This window comes from Neurospora hispaniola (assembly GCF_033458365.1).
Source record: "Neurospora hispaniola strain FGSC 10403 chromosome Unknown B0T23scaffold_5, whole genome shotgun sequence".
Classification (NCBI taxonomy): Eukaryota; Fungi; Ascomycota; class Sordariomycetes; order Sordariales; family Sordariaceae; genus Neurospora; species Neurospora hispaniola.
Window position 1 is genome coordinate 777,073 of NW_026944410.1, and position 26,114 is coordinate 803,186.

The 26,114-nt window shown below is 51.8% G+C and overlaps 9 protein-coding genes across 9 annotated transcripts; 6 read left to right on the forward strand and 3 right to left on the reverse strand.

Annotated features, from left to right (window-relative positions):
• Nucleotides 1-1,867: 1,867 nt before the first annotated feature.
• On the forward strand, nt 1,868-4,832 carry B0T23DRAFT_396528 (uncharacterized protein; the record flags this gene model as incomplete). The annotated part of the gene is made up of 11 exons (XM_062838254.1): nt 1,868-2,076; nt 2,290-2,345; nt 2,447-2,566; nt 2,627-2,709; nt 2,757-2,849; nt 3,038-3,155; nt 3,218-3,343; nt 3,410-3,490; nt 3,548-3,610; nt 3,684-3,743; nt 3,844-4,832. The coding sequence occupies 11 exons, from the start codon at nt 1,868-1,870 to the stop codon at nt 4,830-4,832; spliced, it is 1,998 nt and encodes a 665-aa protein (XP_062691532.1).
• Nucleotides 4,833-5,037: 205 nt separating this feature from the next.
• B0T23DRAFT_359653 (ubiquitin-related domain-containing protein) lies at nt 5,038-6,033 on the reverse strand. The gene has a single exon (XM_062836236.1). It carries the CDS (start codon nt 5,958-5,960, stop codon nt 5,184-5,186), a length of 777 nt encoding a protein of 258 aa, XP_062691533.1. The 5' UTR covers nt 5,961-6,033; the 3' UTR covers nt 5,038-5,183.
• Nucleotides 6,034-6,227: 194 nt separating this feature from the next.
• B0T23DRAFT_339569 (uncharacterized protein) lies at nt 6,228-8,776 on the reverse strand. Its single transcript, XM_062835861.1, has 3 exons — nt 8,626-8,776; nt 8,350-8,439; nt 6,228-8,287 (listed from the first exon to the last, which is right to left on the reverse strand). The coding sequence occupies exons 1-3, from the start codon at nt 8,658-8,660 to the stop codon at nt 6,619-6,621; spliced, it is 1,794 nt and encodes a 597-aa protein (XP_062691534.1). The 5' UTR covers nt 8,661-8,776; the 3' UTR covers nt 6,228-6,618.
• Nucleotides 8,777-8,986: 210 nt separating this feature from the next.
• Nucleotides 8,987-10,735, forward strand: B0T23DRAFT_159662 (vacuolar, 41 kDa subunit of H+-transporting ATPase). The gene is made up of 4 exons (XM_062832703.1): nt 8,987-9,281; nt 9,338-9,426; nt 9,503-10,392; nt 10,453-10,735. The coding sequence occupies exons 1-4, from the start codon at nt 9,250-9,252 to the stop codon at nt 10,534-10,536; spliced, it is 1,095 nt and encodes a 364-aa protein (XP_062691535.1). The 5' UTR covers nt 8,987-9,249; the 3' UTR covers nt 10,537-10,735.
• Nucleotides 10,680-12,108, reverse strand: B0T23DRAFT_159668 (uncharacterized protein). The gene is made up of 2 exons (XM_062832704.1): nt 11,953-12,108; nt 10,680-11,851 (listed from the first exon to the last, which is right to left on the reverse strand). The coding sequence occupies exons 1-2, from the start codon at nt 11,996-11,998 to the stop codon at nt 10,935-10,937; spliced, it is 963 nt and encodes a 320-aa protein (XP_062691536.1). The 5' UTR covers nt 11,999-12,108; the 3' UTR covers nt 10,680-10,934.
• A 560-nt stretch (nt 12,109-12,668) lies between these two features.
• On the forward strand, nt 12,669-13,898 carry B0T23DRAFT_405211 (ribosome-associated protein (Rap-1); the record flags this gene model as incomplete). Its single annotated transcript, XM_062838969.1, has 5 exons — nt 12,669-12,760; nt 12,848-12,867; nt 12,960-13,017; nt 13,132-13,580; nt 13,645-13,898. 5 exons carry the CDS (start codon nt 12,669-12,671, stop codon nt 13,896-13,898), a joined length of 873 nt encoding a protein of 290 aa, XP_062691537.1.
• Nucleotides 13,899-15,532: 1,634 nt separating this feature from the next.
• On the forward strand, nt 15,533-17,201 carry B0T23DRAFT_359665 (uncharacterized protein; the record flags this gene model as incomplete). The annotated part of the gene is made up of 3 exons (XM_062836237.1): nt 15,533-15,568; nt 16,042-16,990; nt 17,053-17,201. The coding sequence occupies 3 exons, from the start codon at nt 15,533-15,535 to the stop codon at nt 17,199-17,201; spliced, it is 1,134 nt and encodes a 377-aa protein (XP_062691538.1).
• Nucleotides 17,202-19,395: 2,194 nt separating this feature from the next.
• On the forward strand, nt 19,396-20,996 carry B0T23DRAFT_443305 (uncharacterized protein; the record flags this gene model as incomplete). Its single annotated transcript, XM_062840853.1, has 3 exons — nt 19,396-19,701; nt 19,782-20,762; nt 20,871-20,996. 3 exons carry the CDS (start codon nt 19,396-19,398, stop codon nt 20,994-20,996), a joined length of 1,413 nt encoding a protein of 470 aa, XP_062691539.1.
• Nucleotides 20,997-23,933: 2,937 nt separating this feature from the next.
• On the forward strand, nt 23,934-25,283 carry B0T23DRAFT_405214 (uncharacterized protein; the record flags this gene model as incomplete). Its single annotated transcript, XM_062838970.1, has 2 exons — nt 23,934-23,989; nt 24,023-25,283. The coding sequence occupies 2 exons, from the start codon at nt 23,934-23,936 to the stop codon at nt 25,281-25,283; spliced, it is 1,317 nt and encodes a 438-aa protein (XP_062691540.1).
• Between the last annotated feature and the right edge of the window lie 831 nt (nt 25,284-26,114).

The window sequence follows — 26,114 nt, forward strand, 5'->3', positions numbered from 1 at the left end:
ATGATACGCTTCCACGTGATGGGGGCCTCGATATGACTTGCATCCCTCCATTCTCTTTCGGGGCAGGATCATCGTCATCAAGCGACCATCCCCCTCCCCCACACCCAACGCCGATGATAAAAAGTGATATGTACTTAAAGTCTGCATCGATTAAAGTTTTCTTTTCTTTTGCGCAAGTGCGTCCTTATCAAAGGACTCCGGAGAAGATGACCGACGAGGACGATAAGATCAGACGGAGATGGAGAAAGTGATGGAATGTGCTTCATACTTTTTATTTATCGACAGCGTCAAGCATTTCTGCCTTTCTGATCATCCCCGCTCTTTGACAATTTCAGTCGTCACCCGTTGGCTGGCCGGGCGCTTGCATTTTTATGCTTTTCACATTCACAACATCCCACTCGTTTATTTAGTAAGTCGCCGCCAGTGGAAAGTTGAAAAAGAATACCGGAGGCGGGGGAGTGTTCCTGCTCTCCTCGCCTATCTATCTACCTATCATTTGCAGCGAGCGAGTCTTTCTCTCTCCAGGAAAACAACATCAAGCAGCTTTTCCATTGGTTCCCGTCAAAAATAATCCCCAGCCATTTCTCAAACGCCCGCCCCCGAATGTCACGGATCATGCGTGTGGTGTGTGGTGTGTGTGTGTGTGTGTGTGTGTGTGTGTGTGTGTGTGTGTGTGTGTGAGGGCGCGGGGAAAGGAGAAGAAAGATACCAAACAGTCATTGCAGTCACCAGTCAGATGGCTCCCTCCAACAACCAAACATGTTTAGAGATCTGAGTGGGCGCGTGTCGTGACCATTCACCAATCGAGAGGCATCGATACTTTTTGATGTGCATTGGAGAGAGAAATTGCGTCCCGAGATAGGTAGGTAGGTAGGTAGGTGGTGGTGGTGTCCTAGCCTCCTGGATTTCATTTTCTTTGTTTTGACAGCCGGCTCAACGAAGTCAGGGCAAGCCAACAAGAACATGAAAAAAAAAAAAAAAAAAAAAAAAAAAAAAAAAAAAAAAAAAAGCCGTGGGGTGTTGAATGAAAGGTGCAGTTAAGGTGGAAAGATGCGGATGCCCCGCCAATGTGGTTCCGAACGGCAACCAAGTGAAACATCAACACAACAACTTGAACCTAGCTCCTACAAATGTACAGGGGTGAAGGGAGGCAGGGGAGGCAGGGCTGATCACAACGTGGTGTGCCTGGGTAACATACCTAGGTAGGTAGCTACCCACGTACCGAAAGGCTCCTCTGACTTGACTACCTAGACTTGACATGAGGACGTGAGTGGTCTCAGTACTAATCTGCTTTGCTTGCGCATTCAGTGTTTCATTCCTGTTTTCTTTTCAGGGTTCTGACATTCCTCCTACCCCTTCCCTCCCCCTTGCCTGCTTGACATGTCTTTGTGTGCCTGGCCAGTCTGTCTGTTTGGCAGATACTACTGTAACCAGTTCACCGGTCCGCACGAAGCTCATGACCTCGCCTTGCGTCCTCCCTTGACTTGACTTGACTTGACTTGACTAGGGCCCTGTTATCTTTTTCTTTCCCAGTCTCCTATCTACCTTATCGTCTCACCTGACCTTTACCTTGACCGTGGGCAACGGATACTGTTTGCGTCGGTTTGTTATTCCATTCTTCTCCAACTCTTTTGTGTCTTTCTAATCTGTGACTCGAACAATTCGACCTGGACGAACTGGACAACCAGAACCTGAACCACTCGGTCTTGGTTCACTCCGGTTGTTCTTACCCAACCCATTCATTGATCGAGGCCAGGCCATCTAGTCGAGACCAGGTCGGCAACCTACCGATTAAAACCATCCTTCCTCATCATCACCCATATTCCAGGATCTCCTACTACCGTACCTAGGTAGGGTACTACCGACCATGAACCACCGAAGCAAAGGCCAACTCATGTGCCGACTCGAAGGATGTCCGCACGAAGTCCTCTTCAAGACCGTCGACTCAGGAGGAGGCTCAGGAGGAGGCTACGTCGACCCTCTTGAGCGCCGGGCCAGTATCATCAGAGATAGAAATGGCCACACTCTGCAGGGCAGAGGATCGCCGGCTGGAGCTGGAGCTGCGGGTGGAGGAGGGTATGGTCATCAACATCGGTATTCGAATGCCGGGGCGTCATCGACTGTTGCGTCGCCTTTTTGTCAAGCTCGTTAGCCCACCCTATTCTTTTTGTCTTTTATAATCCGCACTGCATACTGTCTATCTGTTGTTCTGAGTAATGTGCAGATGAAAATCTCCATCGTTCTAACATTGGTGACTGAGACAATAGACACCTGCACCCACTTCTTCAGAGATGACGAGACTTGTACGCAGCTGAAGCCGTCGCATGATGCTGTTTGTGCTTATCGTAGGTTACCTCACCTCTTTGCCTCTCCACTATCTACTGTCCTCTTTCCCATCATCCATTGGACGACTTTGTAACTGATCAACATATGATGTCTATAATAGACGCGAGATGTCCCGTTCCCGAATGCAGCCAGGCGAGACTTCAGTATTTGGATCCAGCCTACGAATCGAGACATGGTGATTCTCTGCCGGTGTACCAGAGGTGGGAGTACTGTGCTGATCGTGAGTCTTATTGCTGGACGTCCAGAGGCTGTTTGTTTGGGACTTGTGCTGATGTGAAAGGGTACCTCCCTCCAAAGACAAGTGCACTATTCGAAGGTGTCCTCGTCGAAAACCATCGGCCAAGGCTAGCTATTGCAAGGAACGTGAGTGTCAAGCTTTTGCTTAAATCTTTCAATCGACTCAAGTCAAGAAAAGTGCTGACAAGCGAGTGTCTATGAAGATGGATGTCGTGCCGATGGATGTAAGAAACTGGTTCTTGAGAAACAGATTTGCTGTGAAGAGCGTGAGTCATCTATATACTGTTGCCTTAAATTTGGGATATGATGGGTATAATTTTCGTGAAGACTGACACCGTCGTCATCTCCCTTCAGACCAATGCCAGCAGGATGGATGTGGAACGATAGTCGAGGGGAAATATCCCTATTGTGCCATCCGTCAGTCATCACACTCGCTCTACCTAGGTAGAGGTAGTTAAGCCAACCCACTGACAAACACTATCTGAAAGACATCAAATGTGACATCAGTAATTGCAACAGAGCAAGGCATAATGTCGCCGACACGAAGGAGTACCTCAGGTTCTGCGTCGATCGTGAGTATTGTTTTGATCCAACCATTCACTGCTTGAAACAATTGCTAAACTCCGACAATCAGATGCGACTTGCGCGGTAAACCGTTGCAAAGACATGAAGATCGAGCAATCGCTTTACTGCGCAAATCATACATGTAGGGAGAGGGGCTGTAGCAAAAGTAGCCAGTCGAAGCCGTTTTGCAGTGAGCGTGAGTTGCCCTTGTTCTTGTCCCTGGCTGGATGATGAAGTTGGAACTCATGTTGACATGGAACAGACTGCTGCGCGGAGGTCAACTGTCGATATCCAAAACCTTGGGCAGCTAGTCCAAACCCAAGGGGAAAATTCTGCCCGTTGCGTAAGTCACTCGGGGACCCCAGACCCTTGGAGACCAGAGATACTGACGAAGTTGTAGACACTTGTCGTGCCCAAGATTGTCCCGAGTTCGTCGACCGCTTAGCCATCTTTTGCAGGACTCGTATGTCCCATCCCTCTTCTCCTATCATGAGGGCTTTGTCCAAGCAGAAACTGAAGTGCTGACAAAACAACAGATGGTTGCTCAAAACCCAAATGCCACGAAAAAGTTATCGTCGAGGGCTTCTGTCTCGATCGTACGTTCCCAACCTCTTAACCCTTATTTACCCCCTACTCAAACCCCCTCCACCACCTCGTCTGTGCTTTCTCCTCATCAGTACTAACACAATTCAACAGACCTCAAAGCCCACTACATCACCCAAGGCGAACTCAAAGCCCGCGGCGGATCCTCCTCCTCTCCCAAAGACTCACCCACATCCACCACCGGCCAACCAACCACCATGACGACCCGCCCAAACCCGGCACAACCCCCCACCTTCCCCCGCCGCCTCTCCCAACAATCCCTCACCTCCATCCGTCCCGGTCCGGGCCAGCGCGCAAATTCCATCCTCCTCCACAACGGTCACGCCCACGAAATCCTCATTCCCCCTGACGAACACCCTGACGAGTTGCTCGACCATTCTCGTGATGACCCTCTCCGGTTCCAGCTCAACCAAGTCGTCGCCCGGCAACACGCCCGTCAGGCTTATCAGGCTCACGTCGACGATCCTGATCCCGACCTGGACAATGACGACAACGAAGATAACGACGACGACGACGACGACGACTTAAATGACCACCACCTCCCCCCCAATCTCAATCCCAGCAGCCTCAATAGCCATCTAAGCCACGTCAGCCATCATACCAACCAGAGCCATCGAAGCTATCGCAGTCTACACAATGATATCCATAATAAAGAACCAGGAGGAGGAAGTGGTAGTGGTAGAAGTTCCCTATCTAGTGAAGCCGTGTCTGCTCTCTCTGATAATGAGAATATCGGCGCAGCAAGGATAGTGAATGGTTCTCTGGTTAACGGTAATGGTAACGGTGGTGCTGAAAGCCCGGGAGATCCGCCTGAATATAGCAAGGTTGCTGCTCCTGGTTCGATTGTGAGTGTTGGACAGGGACAGGGACAGGCACAGGGACAAGGGCAAGGGCAAGGGCACGGGGAAGGAGGAGAGACGAAGACTGGGGGCGGAAGTAGAAGAGAGGAGAGGGAGAGGGAGAGGAACAGGAGGAAGGTGCTGGAGAGGGATGGTGGGACTGGGACTGGAGGAGGTGTTGGGATGCCGGGGAGTTTTGTTGGGGGAGGGGACGGAAAAGGGGAGGATAGTGATGGGTGGTGAGAGTTTTGGGAGACAGATGTAGGGATTTATGAGTGATGGGTTGTGATTAATCGTGATCACATCGTTGGGTGTTGTGGGCGATTTGGTTTACTTTTCTTTTTTGGAGGGAATATCTTTTCATGGAATCTGGGGTTGACTTTGTAAGTAGTCTATTCGTTGAGCGAGTAGCTAGGTTTGATGATTACTATACCACTTCGTTTCGCCCAAGTCCTGTCTCGTATCATTTCCACGCAAAGTCCATACAATAATTCCAACGTTTTCGCCATATAACTCTAACCACGACAAATGGTGTGCTGGCTTGCCAACCTGGGTATCCACGACGCGACATGTCATTCCCCCATTAGGGTTCCCTTAATCACCAGTATCAACCTCCAAATCAATCTGCACCCCGTTACTAACTCCATAGTCCGCCAAGCTCAGCTGATCCTTAAACGGTCTCTCGCCCTGCCTCTTCAGCAGGATCTCATGCGGCTCGCGACCGACCCGCATCGCCACCATGACCTTGAACTGCTTGATCGTGTCCGAGGGGAAAGCGGGGATTTGCGCCTTGGTACCGAGTCGGTCGTTGACTGTTACTATAATCATTTCTTCTCCACCGCCACCTGATGTTGGGGCAGGAGCTGCTGCTGCTGGCTTTTCTTTCTTGGGCCGGTCAGGGCGGTCACGACGAGGGGATCGGTCTCGGTCGCGGCGAGGTGAGCTGTTGTTGTTGCGGCGGGGTGAACGATCACGGTCACGGTCACGGTATCTGTCGCCGTCGTCTCTTCTCCTTGGTGAGCGGTCGCGGCGGTCGCGGGATCGGTCTCTCCTGTCTCTGTCCCTGTAGCGATCTCCTCCTCCTCCTCCTCCTCCTCCTCCTCTTTGGTCCCTATCACGGTCGCGGTCATCTCTCCTGCGTGGTGAGCGGTCGTGGTCTCGACCAAAGTCTCTGTCTCTGTTGCGATCATCATCCCGATCACGATTCCTCCTGGGTGAGCGGTCCCTGTAGCCGCGCTGCAGACCGGCGCGGTCTTGGTTGTCGTCATAACTGGTGCTGGACTTTTGCTTCCATTTGAATCCCCCTGTGTTGATTTTTGGTTTGCGCGATGGTGATCGCGAACGCGACCTTGGTCGGTCCGAGTCTGCCATGACGGCAGTTGTGGGGGTTTTGTAGTTTCTTGTTGTAAAGGGAAGAAGAAGGGAAGAATGATGGGGTGTAAATAAACGAAGGGCAGCAAGGGACCTTCGACTGCTGGCTGAAGACCGCTCCTTGGCTCAGTGACGGAATTTTAGTGGGGCTATTGCGATGGGCTCGAGGCGATAAGATAAGGACCATAAAAATTAGAATTCGGACGTCAACACCATGGGAAGGGCCCGATACTTCGAGGTAAAGTCAAGGTGAACAAGATCTCACTTCTCGAATCAACAATGGATTACTGACTGTCAATCGATTTCAAGCTTCAGCAGACGGAGGCTATTTAGGTAGGTAGGAATACAACTTCGGGCCTCCGCCAACCGTTGACAAGAACCGGGCCGCAGCGTATCACCACCGCTGCACCTGTCTCAATGCCCCCTTTTTAGATCCAAATGAGAATCGAGTCGCTTTATAAACAACATAAAACCAATATTCTTGTCTAAAACTCAAATCAATGCTCCATCCAGTACGCCGTCACATTGCCCATTACCAACGCCAGAGATCAACCACAAGCCGAAATTTTGCCGGGAGGTGTATCATACAGACAAACAAAACAAGAAGAAGGGAAGACGGAGCGGTAATTAACTCCCAAGATGAGACTTGAAAAGGAGATCACTCCTTGCTGGACTTCTTCTTCTTCTTCTTGGGCTTCTCCTCTTTCGTTGTCTCCTCCTCTTCGGCCTCGGCCTTGCGCTTGGAGCTCTTGGACTTCTTGGCAGGCTTCTCCTCCTCCTCAGCCTCTTCCTCGGCCTCGGCGTCCTTGCCCTTGAAGTCCTTCTTGCTAAGGATCTCGAGGGTACCGTCCTCCTTGATGCTGATCTGGCCGCGCTCGAAACGGCGCTTGAACTTGTCGACAGACATGCCAGCGGCCTTGGCAAGACGCTCAAAGTCCTCGTCGTCAAGCTCCTTCTTGGCCTTCTTGTCCTTCTTGTCCTTCTTCTCCTTCTTGTCCTTCTTGGACTTCTTGGAGACATCCTTCATCTCCTCATCCTCATCGGCGGGAGCATCCTGCATCTCAACCTCCTGGATGAGGGGCTTCTTGGGAGCCTCAGCATCAGCGGCCAAGCCGTCAGCATCAATGTTGTACTTGCGAGCCTCCTTGATGTCCCACTTGGGGGCAGAAGCGACGGGGATACCGTTGGGGCCGACAGAGACGCCCTTGCTGGCAATGGGCTTGCCCTCGAGCTGACGAAGGTTGTTCTCAAGCTTGGCACGGGAGCGGATACCAAGGCTGGCGCGAGTCTCGTCATCGGCATCCTCGGGGAACTCGGCAAGAGCATCGGTACGGACACCGAGGGCCACCTTGGAGGCGAGCTGACGAGCCATCTTACCCTTGTTGGCACCAGAAGCCTGGCCAACGAGAGAAGCGTGGTAGATGAGACCGTACTTGGGAGTGGCGTGCTTGGTCTTGAGGGCACGGAAAAGGGCCTTCTCGGCACCGAGAATCTGGATGGTGGAACCGGGGTTCTTGGCAAGGTTCATGACGGAACCAGCGTGGGCAATGAGACGAGCACCGACAAGAGCGCCGACAAGCTCGGTCATGTTGGGAGCAATAGCGCGCATGCGGTTCTCGAGGTAGTCAGAGAGCTGCTTGCGGTAAACGGAGTAGTCGATGACGCGCTCAGCGAGGTACTTGATGTTCTGGAGATCCTCCTCGGAAACCTCAGTACCCATGGAAATATCGGCGGCAGCCTTGACGGCAGCCTCGATCTCGTGGGGAAGAATCTCGGACAAGTCGGCAGTCGTGGCGTTGGAACGCATGCCCATGGTGACAATGATGCGAGCATAAGAGAGGTTGTCGGGAAGGATCTTGGCCAACTCGGGGAAGTGCCAGCCGTACCATTCCTTGACACGCATGGCGTAGGTGTTGAGCTCCTTGTCAAGCTCGTCGAGGAGCGAGACGGCGTGGACGATCATGACATCGACCTTCTCGGGGGAGAACTTGAGCTTGTGGCGCGAGAGCGAGTGGGAGAGACCGAGGGACATCTCCTTGAAGTTCTCGGGGAGCATGCCAGGAATGAGCTCGGGAAGGTACTGGCGGATGGCACGGAAGAGGTCGGTGGTGGTGGAGTCGGCAATGGGCTGGATGTCGAGGTTGGGGATCTTGTTGATGGCAGCGCCGAGCTTGCTCTCGGCAACGGCGAGGGTGACCTTCTTCTCATTTCCAATCTCGGCAAGCAGGCTGTTCAGCTTAGGGGTGACCTTGCCCTCAACAACACCAGCGATTTCCTCGAGGGCAGTGGCGGCGCTCTCGAACTTGGCGAACTCCTTGTACTTGATCCTGTAGGGACACGCGTGTTGGTCAATTGCATCTTGTTGCCATGATGTGACGAGGCAACTTACTCCTTGGTGATCTTCTCAACGCTGTTGAGACGCTCGGCGAGGTTGTCCGAGGACAGCAGCTTCTTGTCTGCCGCCTTGAACAGGCCATAACTGTAGGGAATTGTTAGACATGTTGAACTATGGTAGGTAGGTGTTTGTTGAACTTCGAGACGGAAGGGGAGACCTCTCGGTCTGATCGCAGCCGAATTGGACGATTCAAACTTGAAGCCTCCGCATATGCAGGCATGGACGACGCCGCCGTTGTGTATGGACGTGAATTGATGTGATGGCACTTACCCGGCACTGGTTTCTGTTAGGATAAAGAGAGGCATGGTTGCGGTTTGGTGTTTGGATCCCGAACGCGCTGGCAATTGTCGTTGGGAAACAGCAAGTGGGTGTGCTGTTTTTTTGCGATATTCACCACGAGCCTCGAGGGGAGAAAAAAGTCGAGAGCAAAGAACAATTTTTTTCCACCAGACTTTGGAGCACCCACTTCTGCCCACACTCTGCCTGCCCACTCACCGAAATCCATGGCGCCCGTTCCCCCAATCAGAGCCCGGTGTGGGGTCGAAGAGGCCAGAGGTGGCCCGAGCTCGGCTATTGTACGTATCTTTTCAACGGCCAACTTTCTCTCCATCAACCCTCGCCTCTGGCCGCTCTGAATTGGAGATGCCAAGACCCGTCATGCACGGTCCAACCCTCTCTCTGAAGCGCCGATGGTGGGCGCCCTGTCGCAGCCTTCCCGCGGCCCTGTCGCTGCCGTGAGTGTGTGTGTGTGCCCGCCTGTGACCTCGATGGACAACTGGAGCTCCAACAACGACAAGAGCAGCCCAGACAGGGAGTGCCATCCATCTGCTGTTGTTGAACACTGGACTCGGTCGCTTGAACCCGACATCACCACCTCCAACTCCAACCGCAAACATGGAGGGCCTATTATTCAACGTCAACAATGGGTATGTTGTCTGATTTCTAATCTGCAGATCCAGTGCTGACCATCATTCATCAACAGCTACATTGAGGGTATCGTCCGTGGATACAGGAACAGCCTGTTGACGAGCACCAACTATACCAACATGACGCAATGCGAGTCGATTGATGGTGAGCCTCTCTCTCTCATCTCCATCCCCGACCCATATCACCTCCATCCACATCGCCCTAACAACATTGCCCACAGACCTTAAACTCCAACTCGGACCTGCATACGGCGACTTCCTCGCCTCTCTCCCGCCCAAGCCTTCGACCTCCGCTCTCGCTGCCAAGACCACCGACAAGCTGGTCTCCGAGTTCCGCTATGTCCGCGCCAACGCGGCCGGCTCCCTGGCCAAGTTCATGGACTACCTCACCTACGGCTACATGATCGACAACGTCGCCCTGCTCATCACGGGCACCCTTCACGAGCGCGACACGCGCGAACTGCTCGAGCGCTGCCACCCGCTCGGCTGGTTCGAGACTATGCCCGTTCTCTGCGTGGCCACCAACATCGAGGAGCTGTACAACAGCGTCATGATCGAGACCCCACTGGCCCCGTACTTTAAGAGCAGCCTGTCGCTCCAGGACCTGGACGAGCTCAACATCGAGATTGTGCGCAACACGCTGTACAAGAACTACCTCGAGGACTTTTACCACTTCGTCAACACCCACCCCGATATGGCCGGGACCCCGACTGCCGAGGTGATGTCGGAGTTGCTGGAGTTTGAGGCGGATAGGCGGGCTATCAACATCACTCTTAACTCGTTCGGCACTGAGCTGTCCAAGGCGGACCGTAAGAAGCTCTATCCTAACTTTGGGCAGCTGTACCCGGAGGGAACGCTCATGTTGTCGCGGGCAGATGACTTCGAGGGTGTGAGGCTAGCTGTTGAGGGTGTGGCTGATTACAAGTCGTTCTTCGATGCTGCTGGTCTCGGAGGCGGTCCCAGCGGCCCCGGTAACATGGGCGGTGGCGGAACTGAGGGCAAGAGTCTGGAGGACATGTTCTACCAGAAGGAGATGGAGATCTCCAAGATGGCGTTCACAAGGCAGTTCACCTATGCCATAGTGTATGCGTGGGTCAAGTTGAGAGAGCAGGTGAGATTAGGGTTCCCCTGTGTTGTTCGTTGAACCTCTGTTGACTAATGTGACATATAGGAAATCCGCAATATCACTTGGATCGCCGAGTGCATAGCGCAGAACCAGAAGGAGAGGATCAACAACTACATCAGCGTTTTCTAAAGAGCAGTAAGTTGTCGTAATGAGGTTTGGTTTTTAGGTTGCATTTTTATCAGAGGAACCTCGTCCTCCCCCGATGTTTTGCTTGAGCCGGGTTGTCAGTGCATGTTATCAATGACCAAGAAATGGGAAGGGGAGAAAAGGCGTATTGGGCGCGTTATGGCCAAAGTATTATATCTGGACGCTTGGGGAACACAAAAGGGGTATCATCATCATCGACATGGCCTGCCCCCGCGTGCGCCCCTTGGTTTTCTCCGGTTATTGTTTATTGTTGTATTGTACATAGAGAAGGCCTCTTTGTTTTGTTACACACGCTTTCATGCTACGACTGGAAATCACATCTTCTTCCACTCACTCACACACAAACACACACGACAACCGAACCGGGTGCGTTGAATGCATTAGAGGGTGATCTGACCCTTCCACGTGGCGGGCGTCAGACCGAGGGTCTCGAGCATGTGATGCCACCTTCCACTGCCTCTCTCCTTGCGCTCCATGTACCTCAGCAGCCTTTGGCGCTTGTGGCACAGCCTCCGCAAACTGCGCTTGTTGTTCTTATCTCTGTTGCCGCCGTGGCCCTCGAGCGCCTTGCTGAGCGCCCGGATCTTGGACGTCAGGATGGCGATCTGCACCTCACTGCTGCCCGTGTCCGGGCCTGCCCGCACCGGCTGGGGCTTGGGCTCCACTCCGCGCGCCAGCGGCGGCGTCGGCCTCTCAAGGCTCTGATCTGTAATGTGGCGACCGAAAGTCTCGATGCAGCGGCGGATGTTGGCGTGCTTGCGGTCCTTGGCACCACCATGCTCAAGCTTCGCGATACGCTCGAGGGCGGCGACGGCCTTGGCGTGTCTGGCGGCGTGCTCGCGAGCCTCCTCGTCCTCCTTCTCCGGGTCGGCCGTCGAGCGGTCCTCGGCCTTGATGGGCTTCAAGATGTGCTCGGCGTACTGAATGGCGCTGTCGAACTCGTCCTTGTTGAGCAGGTAATTCCGTAGGTGCGGCGAGGTCGGGAGGGGCTTGGGTTCCTCAACAAGCTGGCCGTCGGGGCCGACCTTGGGCGGAGAGACGGAAGCCTGGCCGGCGCTGTCGAAGGACTCGACGAAGGGTGTCGTGATACCCTTGACCGGGTCGCCCCATGCGGCGTCGCGTTGGGCCTGAAGCTCGGCCTGGCGCTTGACGTTGACGGCCTTGCGCTGTTGCGCCTGGGCCCAGCCGTAAGGGTCCTGCTTCATTTTACGCTTCTTTTCTTTCTGGGAGATGTTGGCGGTTTGGATGAGAGGTTGCAGGGCCTGCGCCGGAGAGGCGACGGCGGGGCGAAGACATACTGTCGTTTCCAGAGCAACATGTCAGTACGTAGGTGTGTTTGGCGGGGGACATCATGGACGGCATGGCAAAAAGTTTAAAGGTAAATAAGAGCTCACGTACGTGTGAGGCTGCGAAGCCCTTGAGGGCCAGGTAACCTGGGAGGCATGGTTGGTTGGTTGGGTGTGTGGTGGTGGTGGTGGTGGTGGTGGAGGTGCACCGGCGTGGTCGGTCTCGAAGTGCAAGTCGGCGCAACAACTTTCTTTCAAGTCTCGCAGCTTGGCCCGGCGGTCCCTCCTCGTCCCTCCAGGTCACGGTCCGGCCGATGTTGAACAACTTCCCGTGTCGGTCCGCACCTGGACCAAAATTTGGGTTCCAATTGCGCTAGGCTAGGATGGGGCTAGCGCATCTCTCAATTTGGCTTTGCCGGCTGTGAAGTGGACCAGCTCAACGGTCATCCTGAGGCCCGACCATCCAGGGTAGAGCAAACAAGCAAATTCAGAAAAGAGGCCTTGTCGAGGTCGAGATTCAGTGGGGCCAAAGGTATTTGGAGCTCCTGATTGGATGCGGGCCTGATGACCAAGGTAAAGGATACGTACCATGCTTCAATGGCTTGGCACGGTCAACTGTCAACCAACTGCACAGCCCTGGCGGGGCAGTCGGCGCACTCGCGGCACTCCACAAAATTGAATTTGTGTGCGAAAATCAGAGGCAGAAAGCTCGGACGTCCCGCGACTTTGGCTGGCCTGGTTGAATTAGAAGAAAAATATATTCACCCTCCACGCCGTCTTCCTGACACCTCCTCAGTCCTCACACCGCAAGGCCAGAGATCAGTCAAGATGGCGCCCGCTAACCTCCCCTCCATCTTCAATGCCACGAGCACCGATATTGAGCAGCTCCTTGCTGCTCAGTGCCACATCGGCTCCAAGAAGTGCGTTTTTGCGAAATCTACCTCGCCGGCGACATGGCTGAGAGAAAATGAGACCAAGAAATGCTGACTTTGTGCGATTGCGAACAGCCTCGGTGTTCACATGCAGCGTATGCACTCCCTATCGATATATCCACACATGTCGAAGCTAGAACGACTTGCGATCGCACGGACAAATTTCTGACTTGACTTGAATCTGCAGCTTACCTCTGGAAGACTCGCGCCGACGGTGTCAACATCTTGAACGTTGGCAAGACCTGGTATGTGGAGGATCGATCGATCGCATGAGTGGATGGTATCCAAATGGAGGAGACATGGTCACCAGGATACCTCGAACAAAGGCCACAATGGCTGACAGTGCTGGCTCACCACAGGGAGAAGATCGTCCTTGCTGCCCGCATCATCGCCGCCATCGACAACCCGGCCGACATCTGCGTTATCTCTGCCCGTCCCTACGGTCAGCGTGCCGTCCTGAAGTTCGCCGCCCACACCGGTGCTCAGGCCATCGCCGGTCGCTTCACCCCCGGTTCTTTCACCAACTACATCACCCGCTCTTTCAAGGAGCCCCGCCTCATCATCGTCACCGACCCCCGCACTGATGCCCAGGCCATCAAGGAGGCTTCCTACGTCAACATCCCCGTCATTGCCCTCTGCGATGCCGACTCGCCCACCGAGTACGTCGATGTTGCCATCCCCACCAACAACAAGGGTCGCCACGCCATCGGCTGCGTCTGGTGGATGCTTGCCCGTGAGGTCCTCCGCCTCCGCGGTACCATCTACAACCGCGAGACCCCCTGGGACGTCATGGTCGATCTTTACTTCTGTATGTATCCCCCGGAGCCCCCGTGACCGTCTGCGGGACCATGTCTCTAACTATTAACCTACAGACCGCGACCCCGAGGCTGAGGCCGAGGAGAAGGTTGAGGAGGAGAAGCTCCCTGGTGTTGAGGAGGAGGGTGTTGCCGCCATTGAGTCTGGCTTCCCCGCCACTGGTGACTGGGAGGCTGCCCCCGCTGGCTTCCCCGCCACCGGTGAGTGGTCCGATGCCGCTCCCGGTGCCGCTGCCCCCAACTGGGACGCTACTGCCCCTGCCACCACTGCTGACTGGGCCGCCACCGAGGCCAAGGAGTCCAGCTGGTAAACAGTTGTAATCGAAAAAACACATTCGGTTTCTGGGTCCAAAATGGCGTAATGGAGGCGTGATGGAGACTGGACTTGTGGCTTGAACCTCGCCCACCGATTTCCAACACGAATTGATCATGAATACCCCCAACAATGGAATCTGGCTCTGGCTTCTTGCAAACCGCTTATCCCCTGGCAACGGGTCAAACTTGACCGCACTAATGAGGGAAAGATACTCGATCTGGCGCCATCTACTCTTGTATATGCTGTCTGGAAAGAGGGAATGCCCTGTGGGGTCAAGAGGGGTGGACTTAATCGTTATCCCGCCCTTGCCATGTGGTGCGATTTGTGAAGTTTGGGGATCTTGAAACAGATGAGATTTGCTCCGAATGGATACGTCCTGACCCTACTGTGTGCTTCCTTCTTGTGATATGATGACCTTGGCCGTATTCCAGACTCCTTGACCCGGATTATGTAACCATGACCCTACAAGATCGACCAAAGTAAACAAAGCATTCAGGGGCTATGACTTTCGACCCTGTAATTGCCAACGCCTCTGCCTCTGGCGTTTGTAAAGTGTACGGCCTGACATTTGAATATCGTGTTTAACCTTTTAACTTTGCTTTATCTAACAATCAACCGCAAATGTTGCTGATCCTGAAAAGATTCCCTCGTACGGATGTTTGGCCCTGCGAATCTGCCCCGGGGTGTGACAATACTGACGGCTATGGCTGCAATATCCAGGCGAAGAATCCAAGAGAGCTGGCAGGATGAATGAATCAAGGTGATACTCAATCATCGACTTCAGCAACGTCTCGAATCTACCTACCTTTCACCTTGTACGTTCCGTTACTGACAGTGAGATTTACGGACTATGGAAGCCTTTCTGAATACGTCAACCAAATGAACCACAAAGTTTCTGAGTATTTCCATTGCCTTGTTGGGTGCCAAACTTCCAGATGGTACTAATTGCTTCGGCTCGAAGCGCGTACTGACTGGATCAAAGATGTTGGGAAGAAAATTCTTTGAGCCTTGTAACAGGTCATCCTTGTGAGCGAAGAAGGTTTATGCCTTCTTGACTTCTTCCTGGGCATCAATCTCTAAGACATCCTTCTGATCAGCAGTATTCGAGCACCATGGAGAATCGGAACACCTTGGTCGAGAAGCCCGGTTTCAACTGGCCCTCACTGGACATTCGCCATAGTTCCACAGCACCCAACTTTCACACCTCCCGCTGCATGGTTATAAAAGCATAGCATGGTACTTCCATCTTACAATAATTAGGGATTGGAAAGTGACAAGAACACCCATCGTTTGTACGCGAAACAAGGCTGCCGCCACTCTGCCATTCACTGCGCTAAGCTTTTATTCCATAGAGAGATGTATGTTCCTGCACCGGGTTGGTTTGACCGTATGCACTTGGGAAGTCGCTCCCCATTGTAGTCTACCTAACGTCTGGAAAGAGCACCCCACCGACACTGAGTCTCCTCTTGGTACCTCTGGACTTAGTATTTAGACCCAAGCTGGCACTCCTTTACTCCCCTCTCCCTCAAGCCACCAATTAACCATCTTCCCACACCCAAATATCCCATATTCTCTCCCATCAGTATCGAAGTGGCATCATTCAACCAAGGGCAGTCATTACTGGGCAACATGAGACCCTTTCTTCCTCACGACGTTCTCTACTGCGTAAGTGATTCCCCGCTTTTCCTGCCTGTCATTGCTCTTGGGACGGCGCATATGACTATTCCAAATAATGAGTTCAACTTCTGGGATCCGGTGGATGTTCTACTTCGTACTTGTCCATGTGAACTCTTCCATCGTCGTTCATCTCTTTTGCCGTCATTTCCATCCTGTCAGACCTTGGATAGTACGTTGTGTTGTGCACTACCAATCCATCCCGGGAATGACCTGGTCCATCCTCGCAGGCAGGTGCATTCTATGTTTTACCTGAAATCCTTTCTAGGTGTGATGAAGGGCCACACTTACGGTCATCTTTTTCCAGTCCAGGTTTTACTCCTCTCTTCAAGCAACTCATCCTCTTCAACTTATCAACCGATCATCCTATGAGTTTTTCGGCTTACAACACCAACCATCCTCCCAAATTATTCCAGTACCTTGGCCATATCTTCTTCACTACTAACACCGCGCCCTTCCTCCAGATTATCCACTACTTCTGCGTCCTCCACCTTCCCACGGCCTGCGAAATTCTCGACCATGACTTCCACTCCCACCCTTCCGTTCAACAACTTCTGCAATTTTGCTTCGTCTCCAAAGCCTTCTACCACGCTGTTATGCCGCACATCTTGAAGCATGTCCCGCTAAGCTTTCATGAATTTGATCGTTGGCCGCAATGCTTGCAGTTTTGGTCTAGTAATGAGACGGAAGATTTGAGGGTGAAGGTGAGGAGGCTGAAGATTGCTGTCAAGAGCCATGGAATTTCGAAGTATTGCTTTGTCGAGAAGAATACCCCACAGAATCAAGCGCTGGCTCTTTCTGCAGCCAAGGAGCGGCAACTACGAGCTTTGATGGTTGATTTGATGAATCAGCTCGAACTGCCCATGGTTGGATTACCCAGCCTGAGGGAGTTGATTTTTAGCGTTGACACATTCACCAACGTTTACAGTGACGATTTCGTTGTCAACAGAACCATCCCTGACCTTGTTCTTAGGATTGTCAGGGATTTTGGGTGTGCCTTGAGCAACGGGAGGTTCGACCACTTGACCAGCCTGAGGGTGAAGGCGCCTGCAGACCAGCTCGTGGAGATTCTATTGGACGCAACGAGATCGAAGCAGCTTTGCGTGAACTTGAAGACGGTTCATTGTGATAGATGTCAGGCGATCGGCTCCGTGGAAGATCAGGATGCAGTGATGGCCGCCGAAGAGGCGGTTCTGACCTTGGTGGAGCTGTGTCCTAACCTGAAAGAACTTTGTCTTTTCACATTTCACGAAATGCCCCAGCTTCATCCGGAAAACACGGGCTTAGACAAGCTGATTGTGGGCAGGGTTCTTGTCAAAAAGTGGAAGCCGTTGGCATTTTTGGAGGACTTGGTGGCGCCCCATACATCAGTGGAACTTGAGGACGTCACGTTCGCGCGCAGACGTCTTATGAGTTGGTGACAACGGGCTCCTTGGCTTACAAAGGCTTGATGCTAACCGATCTATTTGTTTCAGGAGACGTCCCGATTGTGTTTACACCATCATGGGGCCAGTACAAGCTCATACGCCCCGATTACGAGCTTTTGCAAAAGGAGCTAGAGTGTCACAGCTTACAGGTCATGGAGGGAGGTAGGCTCGTCTTCCAAGGGCCAACGGCGCTGTGATTGTGGGGACCAAAAGTCCAGGAATTCTGCCGATAAAGAAAAGCCGTGTAGCCGGTTAATGATTCACTATGGAAGAGCCACATGTTGTTGTCTATGGTTGCTACTGGGATATAAGCTGATGATTATGGGCCATGACTTACATGTTCCTAGATTGCCAATGGAATGGATCATGGTGGCACATCTGTGTGAATATAGAGGTATCTTGCAACTATTTTTGACATGGTGTTTGGCTTCTGTTGTCTCCGACTTGATCTTTCTCATGCTCGTGTTCTCTTTTTGCTACTGCACGTTGAGTTGCTTGTGTCATTCGTCTTTTTTACGTGTGTGTGTAAGTGGTATTCCTCCCTGTTTTTTGAGCGATTATTGACCAAAATCTACCGGACGTTTCTAATGTGGGAGCATTTATATATATTTGAGGACGAGTGTCTGCCCTCTTGGCCTGGGGCTCTCCGAAAAAGTCATCATACGACTCCACTATGAATCGACTTCCCTATGATATCGTGTACCAAGTAAGTTGAAGACTTCAGTCATCGACTCTTTATCGAGCTAACAGGAGTATGCCAATCTAAAACACATCATTGAAGATCTTTGTATATTATATTTTTCAAATTCCATTGATGCGGAGTAAATCCAATTGCTAACAGAACAACGACTTTGCGCCTGCGTACGCCGTCTCACTGACAACTTCGTCATCAGCAACGCAAGTGAAACAACAGCAGAAAGGCGCTAGTGTGGACGGACAGAAGGCGGTTGTCCGTGTTTGTTAAAATGAAGGTCCATGACGTGAAGAAAGGATCTAAGACGCAGGTGAAGAGAAGGGTTGAGGTCGAAAGTGGCGACGGGTGACATAGCGTGAAGGTCTTTCAGGGTCAAGACATAGTCCTAGAGGTTTTCGAAGGCTGACGATAGGGTCACAGTAAGGAGTGAATGCCTCGAGCCTCGCAAAGTATGGACAGTAGGTCGCACTTACAGACAAGGTAGAAGTAGATGGAAGACTGGCATTGGATGAGGGCTGGATCTAGGTAGAGAGCAAATGGAAGTAATAAAGCAAGCTTGTAATCAGAAGAGTGTCGTGAAAAGAAGAAGAGAAAATCAAAGGCACAACTCGCGGTTTGAACCCATCACCTCCCCCTTCTTCAACCCATTTCCCCCTTTAACCACCGAAGAAGGTACAAAAGGATACCAAAAATTGCCAACAACCGCTCAATCGAGTGGCATCTCAACGAACCATCGAAACACCTTGAACCGTTTTTATTCTTGAATGTTTCTTTTGTATGCTCATGATTATGATTGATTACCTTCTTCTGTCGCTGCAGATACTAACAGATCCCACTTGCATTGAAGTAGCAAGTGGTCGCGGTCTACGATGTGGAACGCTCTTTGGGTTACTTGAATGTACATCATCGTTCCCGAACCGACAGGTAGGTATCTTTTTCGGGTGTGGTGGGTGGGTGGTCTGAGATAAGTGTTAGGACGGTAGGCCGTTACGCCACTCGACCAAAGCGGTTGTTGGTGACAGAAGGTGCTGGGGAGGTCGACTATGTACCGCGCTGTTGGGCGGTCTGTTCTGCGGGTTGAGATGGAAGGAAGGGAGGAAGGGAGGAAGGAGTGGCGACCGAGGGGAGGCAGGAGCCTGGTGTGCTGGAACCTGCCTGATGTGCCGAGGACAACGTCCCGTCGTGCTGAAAATGGAAGGTGCTCCCGTCTGCTGGATATCTGGGTTGTACAATGCGCTGAGGTGCAAGAACAGACACCTTGCAGGTCGGGGCGATCATGGGCTTCTGCCTGACCCGTCTTCTTCTCCGTCGATTGAGTCACCAAATTCATTCGGCCTTTTTATGAGGCAAGCTTCGCAATTTCATTAACGGAGCAAAGGAGAAGCCTCTTGGCTTGCACACCTCTGCTCTTATTCTCTTACATATCCATTTCTTTTGGGTCTGACCTCTTTCGCACACAATGAGAGCTTTTGCCACTCTCGTTTCCCTTCGCTGCCCGATCCATCACCATGGGTGCGTCTGATGCTGGCACCTACTCCCGTCGAGTTCCTTCCGTCACTTGAGGACAATGGTATCTCCTGGTCAGATATGCCCATATAAATGCAGCGTAAGTATGCCCGCCTTCCAATGTTTCCGCGCGATCACACCTCGCCCAAGTCAGTGTCTCGCTCGGTCAACACTCATCAGCACTTTTCACGATGCTAGCCCGAAGAGAAAAGAAGATCGTCGCTTTGCAAGAAAGCAGAAAGAAGAAAAAGAAAAACCCATATCCCATGGTTGGACCGAAAAGAAGAAAGCGTGCCAACCAAAAGAAAGGCGAGATAGTCGTTGCAGCCTCTGAAGTACTGCCAGAACCAGAGCCAGAGCCAGAGCCAGAGCCCGAATCACCTTCAGAGTCAGATGTGGAGTCATGGCTAGAGCTAGAGTCATCAAAGCCAGAGCCAGAGCCTCAACCAAGTACAGGTCTCACACTTGATCAACTTCCTTACGATATCGTGTACATGGTCAGTCAGAAACTCCTTCCTTCCTTTCCGTCACCGTCTTCGCCAATTCAAATCAGAAACTCATCTCCAGCCCTAACTAGATCATCTCTGAACTTTGGGCCAGCCTCCCACCATATGTGTATGAGTACGCGTCCGGTTTGGAACATCATTCTCGGTCCCTCTGCCCTATCTGGCTCAGCACCAAGGGTGCCTGTACTAGATGTAGTTACCGCCAACTCCTCAAACTCCCTCTCATCAGCCGTAGCTTCTACCATGCGGCCCAAGCGCATATATTTATATACACACCCCTCGCTCTGCACTATTTTCCCCGGCTCTGGTCCCGCTGCCTCAGTTTTTGGGGTAAGAAATCCAACCGCCCCGTCTTGGACCGTATCCAAAGGCTTCGTATCGACATCGACATGAAGGCACTCAGCAGGTATTGTACAAATGACGCAAAACCCAGTGAGTGGGAGGAGAGGAGTCAGAAGCTACTGGAAGAAATGGAGCGGTTGGGACAAAACCTTACAAGACCTATGGCGGGTCTGCCAGCCTTGAAGGGGCTGGATGTCCGGATACAGACCTACCCATGTTGGCCCATCTCGCCCAACCTTCTAGATATTTTAGATCAGTTTATGACTGACTTACAAACCGCATTCGTGTGCGGCCATTTTGTCGGTCTAAGAAGTCTGAGATTGATCGTTGATGCTAACTATCTCGTCCCAATTCTGCGTAGCGTATTGGCGTCGAAGACTTGCTCGATGCTTCGATCTTTTTCTTGCTGCCAGCTGCCTGAATTTTCCCGTCCACAGCCTCTGAGGCGAATGGCAGTTTACACCAACGGACGGTTGATAGTCCATGGACCTGGCTCAGAAGATCTAATTGTCGGTGTTGTTTCAAGCTGCCCTCAGCTTCGGAATCTTTCGATCCCCAGCCGGGCCCTGTTCCACAAGAACCTCAAATTACATCCCGAGAACAAGGGCTTGGATAGGCTATTTGTTGTAGGGAACATGAATACAATCCGTGAGGCTGAAAAGATTGCCTCCATAAAGAGGCTAACCCCTTTAAGAGGCATTGAGCTGGAAGTAAATAGGCATTAATCCCGCTTGCAAAGGAGGCCTGCTAATGGTACGTCTGGAGCAACAACTTCTTTCAAAGAGCTACGCTCGTTTTTTGGTTGACACAGAGTTGAGGAAAACACTGAACAGAGAGCTAATACAGAACAGCAATACTTTTCAGTGAAGAGCATAGCAAGGTTACTCGGACGCGAAGTGAAGAAGGTCGATCAACGCGGCATTGTACTTGGGGCACCACAGTGATATACCCAATACAAAATTACTTCCAAGTCCAAGGCAAGTCAGACTACTTGGCACCCACGTCAAGGAACCGAACCCCTTCGCAAGCCTACATGTGGCCAAACACGGGGGTTCACTATCTGACCTGCGTGGATAGAGATGCCTTGGGGGTGTGATATACTAGGTCTTTTCTTTCATGCAAGGCATAGTACTGTCTCAATACACTAGAGGGATAGGTACAATGTAACATGATGTAGGTGTTGCGGGATGCAAGTCAAACATACAAGTTATTACAAGAGGATGTAAGAAGCCAACAAATCATAACCTACACTGGCTTGACGCCATCATATGTCCATATGGTAATGAAGACGCTGTTAGTAACCGGGGAGTCTGTCCATCAAATATTGAGCCTTTTACCTGTGGACTTCTGATGATGTGGCTCGGTTGGAAGAAGGTATAAAACAGTAGCCTGCTCCTGGAGCGGTAGATTATCCTTTCTATGTATCTAGATATATACCACGAATTGACTAATGATACATCGCAGTTCTATCAAGATTTGCTACCTAAGGGTTAATGATATATCGACCAAACTCGTTCGGTAAGGTATATAGATTCACATCCTAAAGGGAGAAATTTGTCCAGTGTCAGGCGTGCTGTGTTTCGTCTGTTCGTGTCCTTTGCTTCTCGCTTGTGGCATTGCCATCAAGTGAACTACAAACCAAGCTGTTGAAAGTCCCCAGATCCATCAAAAAGCCTTCGAATGTGGCTTGAACACTCTCTGAAATTCTAGATGCGAGAATTGTCACAGTCATAGTGGAAGATTCGAATAAGAGACCATGTAGAAAATGATACGTCTTGATGCCTTTGGTGGGCATTGGTAACTGCAATAAAGTGGAAAGACATCCAGCGCGCGCTGGTGTGTTCCTTTGCTCAATATTTCTGACTATAGGTAGATAGCTTTGTAAGTTGATCGCTTTCTTGTACTGTCTATGTACTCCTACTGTTATTCTGAGAAGATGAACATCATCGAGGCCACAGTGGTTAACTGTAAGCGAACGAACTTCCGTGATCTCCCTACTGTATACTTCCAGTCCGTCAACTGTTTTTATTGTAGTCCACTCGCTTCTAGTCCATGTTCTACTATAAACATCGGCCATGGAAGACATCCGCATGACACTAGGCCCTTGCAGTTTTCAGTAGTTGTATAGTACCTTCCGCCATTACTGTACTTACTTCCAGTGCAGATAGAGTTTTGGAATGAAAGGGAGACTTGTAAGTTGAGAAATCATTTACATTCACTGGATAAAGCCCGCAGTTTGTTTTCCTGTCATTCTCCTGAAGACTTTTTTGTTTAGGCCGCAGACTGACAGTGGTGTCACAGATGTACTTGCCGTTCCCCTACGAAGTCTCAGTCTGGTAGGAGTGGTGCTGAGGAGGGGAAATCTCTCAGGTTTGCCAAGTGGTCGTCGAGTGGTCCGAATCGAGTGGTCCCGAGGCTGGAACAATGCAAGTGTACCCAAACATAGGTCTAATAAATATGAGCGATTTGATGCTAGGACCTTGCATGGTGCTAACGAAAAAGACCAATGGTATCGTGAAGGGGCGGTATGACTGCAAGGGGAATATTAGCCTGTCGTGTTACTCTCCACGATGACTCGAGCAACACTCTCTGTGCTTTCTCAGTGACAGTTGACAGATGTGCCCAGGGTTGACAAATAATGACAGGGTCTCGGTAATGGATTAAGATGGACAGCCATCACGAGTCTGGGGCGTCTAGAAGAAAGCGGGTAAGATTCCATGCATATCCAGGGCTGGTGATTGACTTGATGTCATTGGATGGCTTTTTGTCTGGTCGATCCTCTCTGTACAGCCTGATGGCGATGAGAAGATCGAGGCATACGGAGAGGCTGTTTCTTTGCCCGTTATCCCTTTCTGGTAGGTACGTATCGAGGATCAAAATGGCCAAGATATCAGACTGCCGTTTAAACCTGGTAAAGTTGGTGCCGATGGCCGGGTCCCGGACTGGGTGTGCAAGCAGGTGGTATTGTTGGCGTAAGAGCTAGCGGGTTTGTGGCTATGCTTGGTCAGATGGGGGATGTTGGTGATCTGTCAGAACTGCTTAACTGGCGGGGGCCTAGTCTCGGTTCAAACTCGAAGGTTCCCATCTTCTTTGGTAGGCTGTACCATTTTATCAAGGAGTCTTGAGATGTTTTCATGGTGTTATGAGCGAATAACTGGCTTGATACATTCCGTTGTTAGCAGAAGGGTACAGGCGAGTGATGGAGCAGGCAGTTCAAAGGGCAATTAGGTGGTTACTCAAACATTCCAGTGGTAGCTCGTCAAGATATATGGCTCATTGTAATACCTAGATGGTAGCGGAAACAATGAGCTCCTGGGACACAGCTTTATTGGTTCGTAACCGACCAGGAAAGTCATCGAGGAAAGATCGATTCGATGCGAAGGTGCGGGCGGTGCGTCATTGGGGCCTCGATGCCCAATGAGGGTTGTCAAGGTGTGGCGTGCCAGCAGACCCCAATACATACAGCCATTCGGACCGCGTCGTGATTGCGAAGGCGTTGACGAGGCAGTGCATGGAAAACGGCAACGTGTTTTCCTATGAGGGAATTTGGAGACGAAGACATTGAGTTGAGCGATTTCTCAGGTTGGCGTGGACAAGAATGGAAGAAGTCGGATGGTGGAAGTTGAAGCGAGAGGAACGAAAGTGACCAAATCCCTATACGCAGTATGCCGTGGCTCCACAGTGCCGCCGTACAGTAACACCATCCACTGAATGATCCCCGAATCGACCGCTAAGAAAATGCACCTTGCAGGACGACCCCAGCGCCATGCCTTCCCCGCATCAATGGAACCCTTGTCACTAACATCCCTTTTGGGAAATGTCATGGCTTACACAACACAACGCCTGAGCACACCACACCACATGAGGTTGCCTGTACGGATATGCACGCTGCACTCTTGTATCCGGACCAGTCTTTTGTCTCGAGAATGCTTAAAAGGTGCACTGTCCCCCTCCCTTGACTTGTCCCGAGATTTCCCACATTCCACTTCACACTTGGTCTTGTATGGTCAACACTGCAACCATCACAACATCAACCATTAATCACCCCACTTCCACACTCGCCATCACCACCACCACCACCTCCTCCTCCTCCTCCTCCTCCCCATCCAACAACCATGAGCTCAATCTCGTCCGACCAGCCCGCCCTCAAGGGAAAGGGCCCCGCGCCCAACTACAATCACCATCACGAGTCCACCACCAACGGCGCCGGCGGCTTCCGCCCGCAAGCTCCCATGGCCGTGCAGCCTCCCAGGGCCGAAGACCTCCAGAAATCCTACGCCAGCATCATCACTAACGATGCCGACCCCAAGGACTGGTACGGCTACATGATCAACGGCCTCGGCGCTGTCATCGGCACCATTGGCGCCATCCCGTGCTGCATCATGTGCCCGAACCCCTACAAGACCGTGCAGCAAGGCAACGTCGGCCTGGTGACCAAGTTCGGCAAGTTCTACAAGGCCGTCGACCCGGGTCTCGTCCGCGTCAACCCGCTCGCCGAGAAGCTGATCCAGGTGGACGTCAAGATCCAGATCGTCGAGGTGCCGCAGCAAGTCTGCATGACCAAGGACAATGTGACGGTGCAGTTGACATCGGTTATCTACTACCACATCGTCAGTCCGCACAAGGCTGCCTTTGGCATCACCAACGTCAAGCAGGCCCTGATCGAGCGCACCCAGACCACGCTGCGCCATGTCATCGGTGCCCGCGTGCTGCAGGACGTGATCGAGCGCCGCGAGGAGATTGCCCAGTCCATTGGCGAGATCATCGAGGACGTCGCGGCCGAATGGGGCGTGGCGGTCGAGAGCATGCTTATCAAGGACATCATCTTCTCCCACGAGCTGCAAGATTCGCTCTCCATGGCTGCCCAGAGCAAGCGCATCGGCGAGAGCAAGATTATTGCCGCAAAGGCCGAGGTCGAGGCCGCCAAGCTGATGAGGCAGGCCGCTGATATCTTGAGTTCTGCTCCTGCTATGCAGATTCGCTATCTTGAAGCAATGCAGGCTATGGCCAAGTCTGCGAACAGCAAGGTGATCTTCTTGCCGGCGACGAATCAGACGATGCCTAGTCAGGCCCAGTTCAATGCGTCGTTGGATGCCCCGGGGTCCTTTAATCCGGGTGAGCAGGGTGAAGGCAGCGGTTCGAAGAACAAAACGTCTACGTTCCACGACTTTGGAGGTTCCGATGGAGGATTCCAGCAGGCGTTGAATGCCCACTTGGTCGAGAACCTATAAGCCCTTAGGGGGTACAAGGTCATGATACAATGGTTAACGACATGAACGAGTATTTCCCTTCTCGAAGCAACGACGATGACAATAATTGAGTTTTGGCGGAGTTTACGACACGATCCCTCACACGAAGACAATGAACACATTCCAACGCTCCAGCCTACCGCTGCTCAGCTACGAGCTTAATCAGGGGCTTGGTCCAGCAACATCACTCTGCTTATTGCTCGCGCCTTCTTCCAACAGTTTCTCTTTTCCTTTCACAGTACATATCTTTTCTTCGAAGGATACCCATGGAATGCTTTGTTTTGTTTTCTCTGAGTTGGAAGGCACGGTACGGGGGAAGATAATGGGAATGATTTCTTCGCTTGGACTATGGGATCGCTTGTTACCAGTACATGCTTTGGATGATATACCCATGTTTCATTGCCTTTACATTATACACTCGCTAGTATTGGTAATGATAAATCCATTCTACAGTCGCCACTTGTCCCGTCGTACACACTTGTTCAGTGTTGCCACATTGTCTGCGGTGCTTGGTCACGGAAATAAAGAGATTGTGACCCAAATAAATTCACATGATCATTGTGACAACCACGATCTCCTTTGTGTACTAAACTTCTCCATATTCCCTCCTCAAACATACACACGCCTTCTTTTCCCCGTCTAGCTTCCCCTCCTTATCGCAATCTACGTGCATTTGCCACTGATCAAGACCTACAGTCCAATGCTCGTTGACTGTCAGCTTCGTACTCCGAGTGAGACAAGACGGGACACATGCAACCCATCAAGAACCACCACAAGGACAGTGCAAGATGCCAAAGTTCAAAACCCAAGATG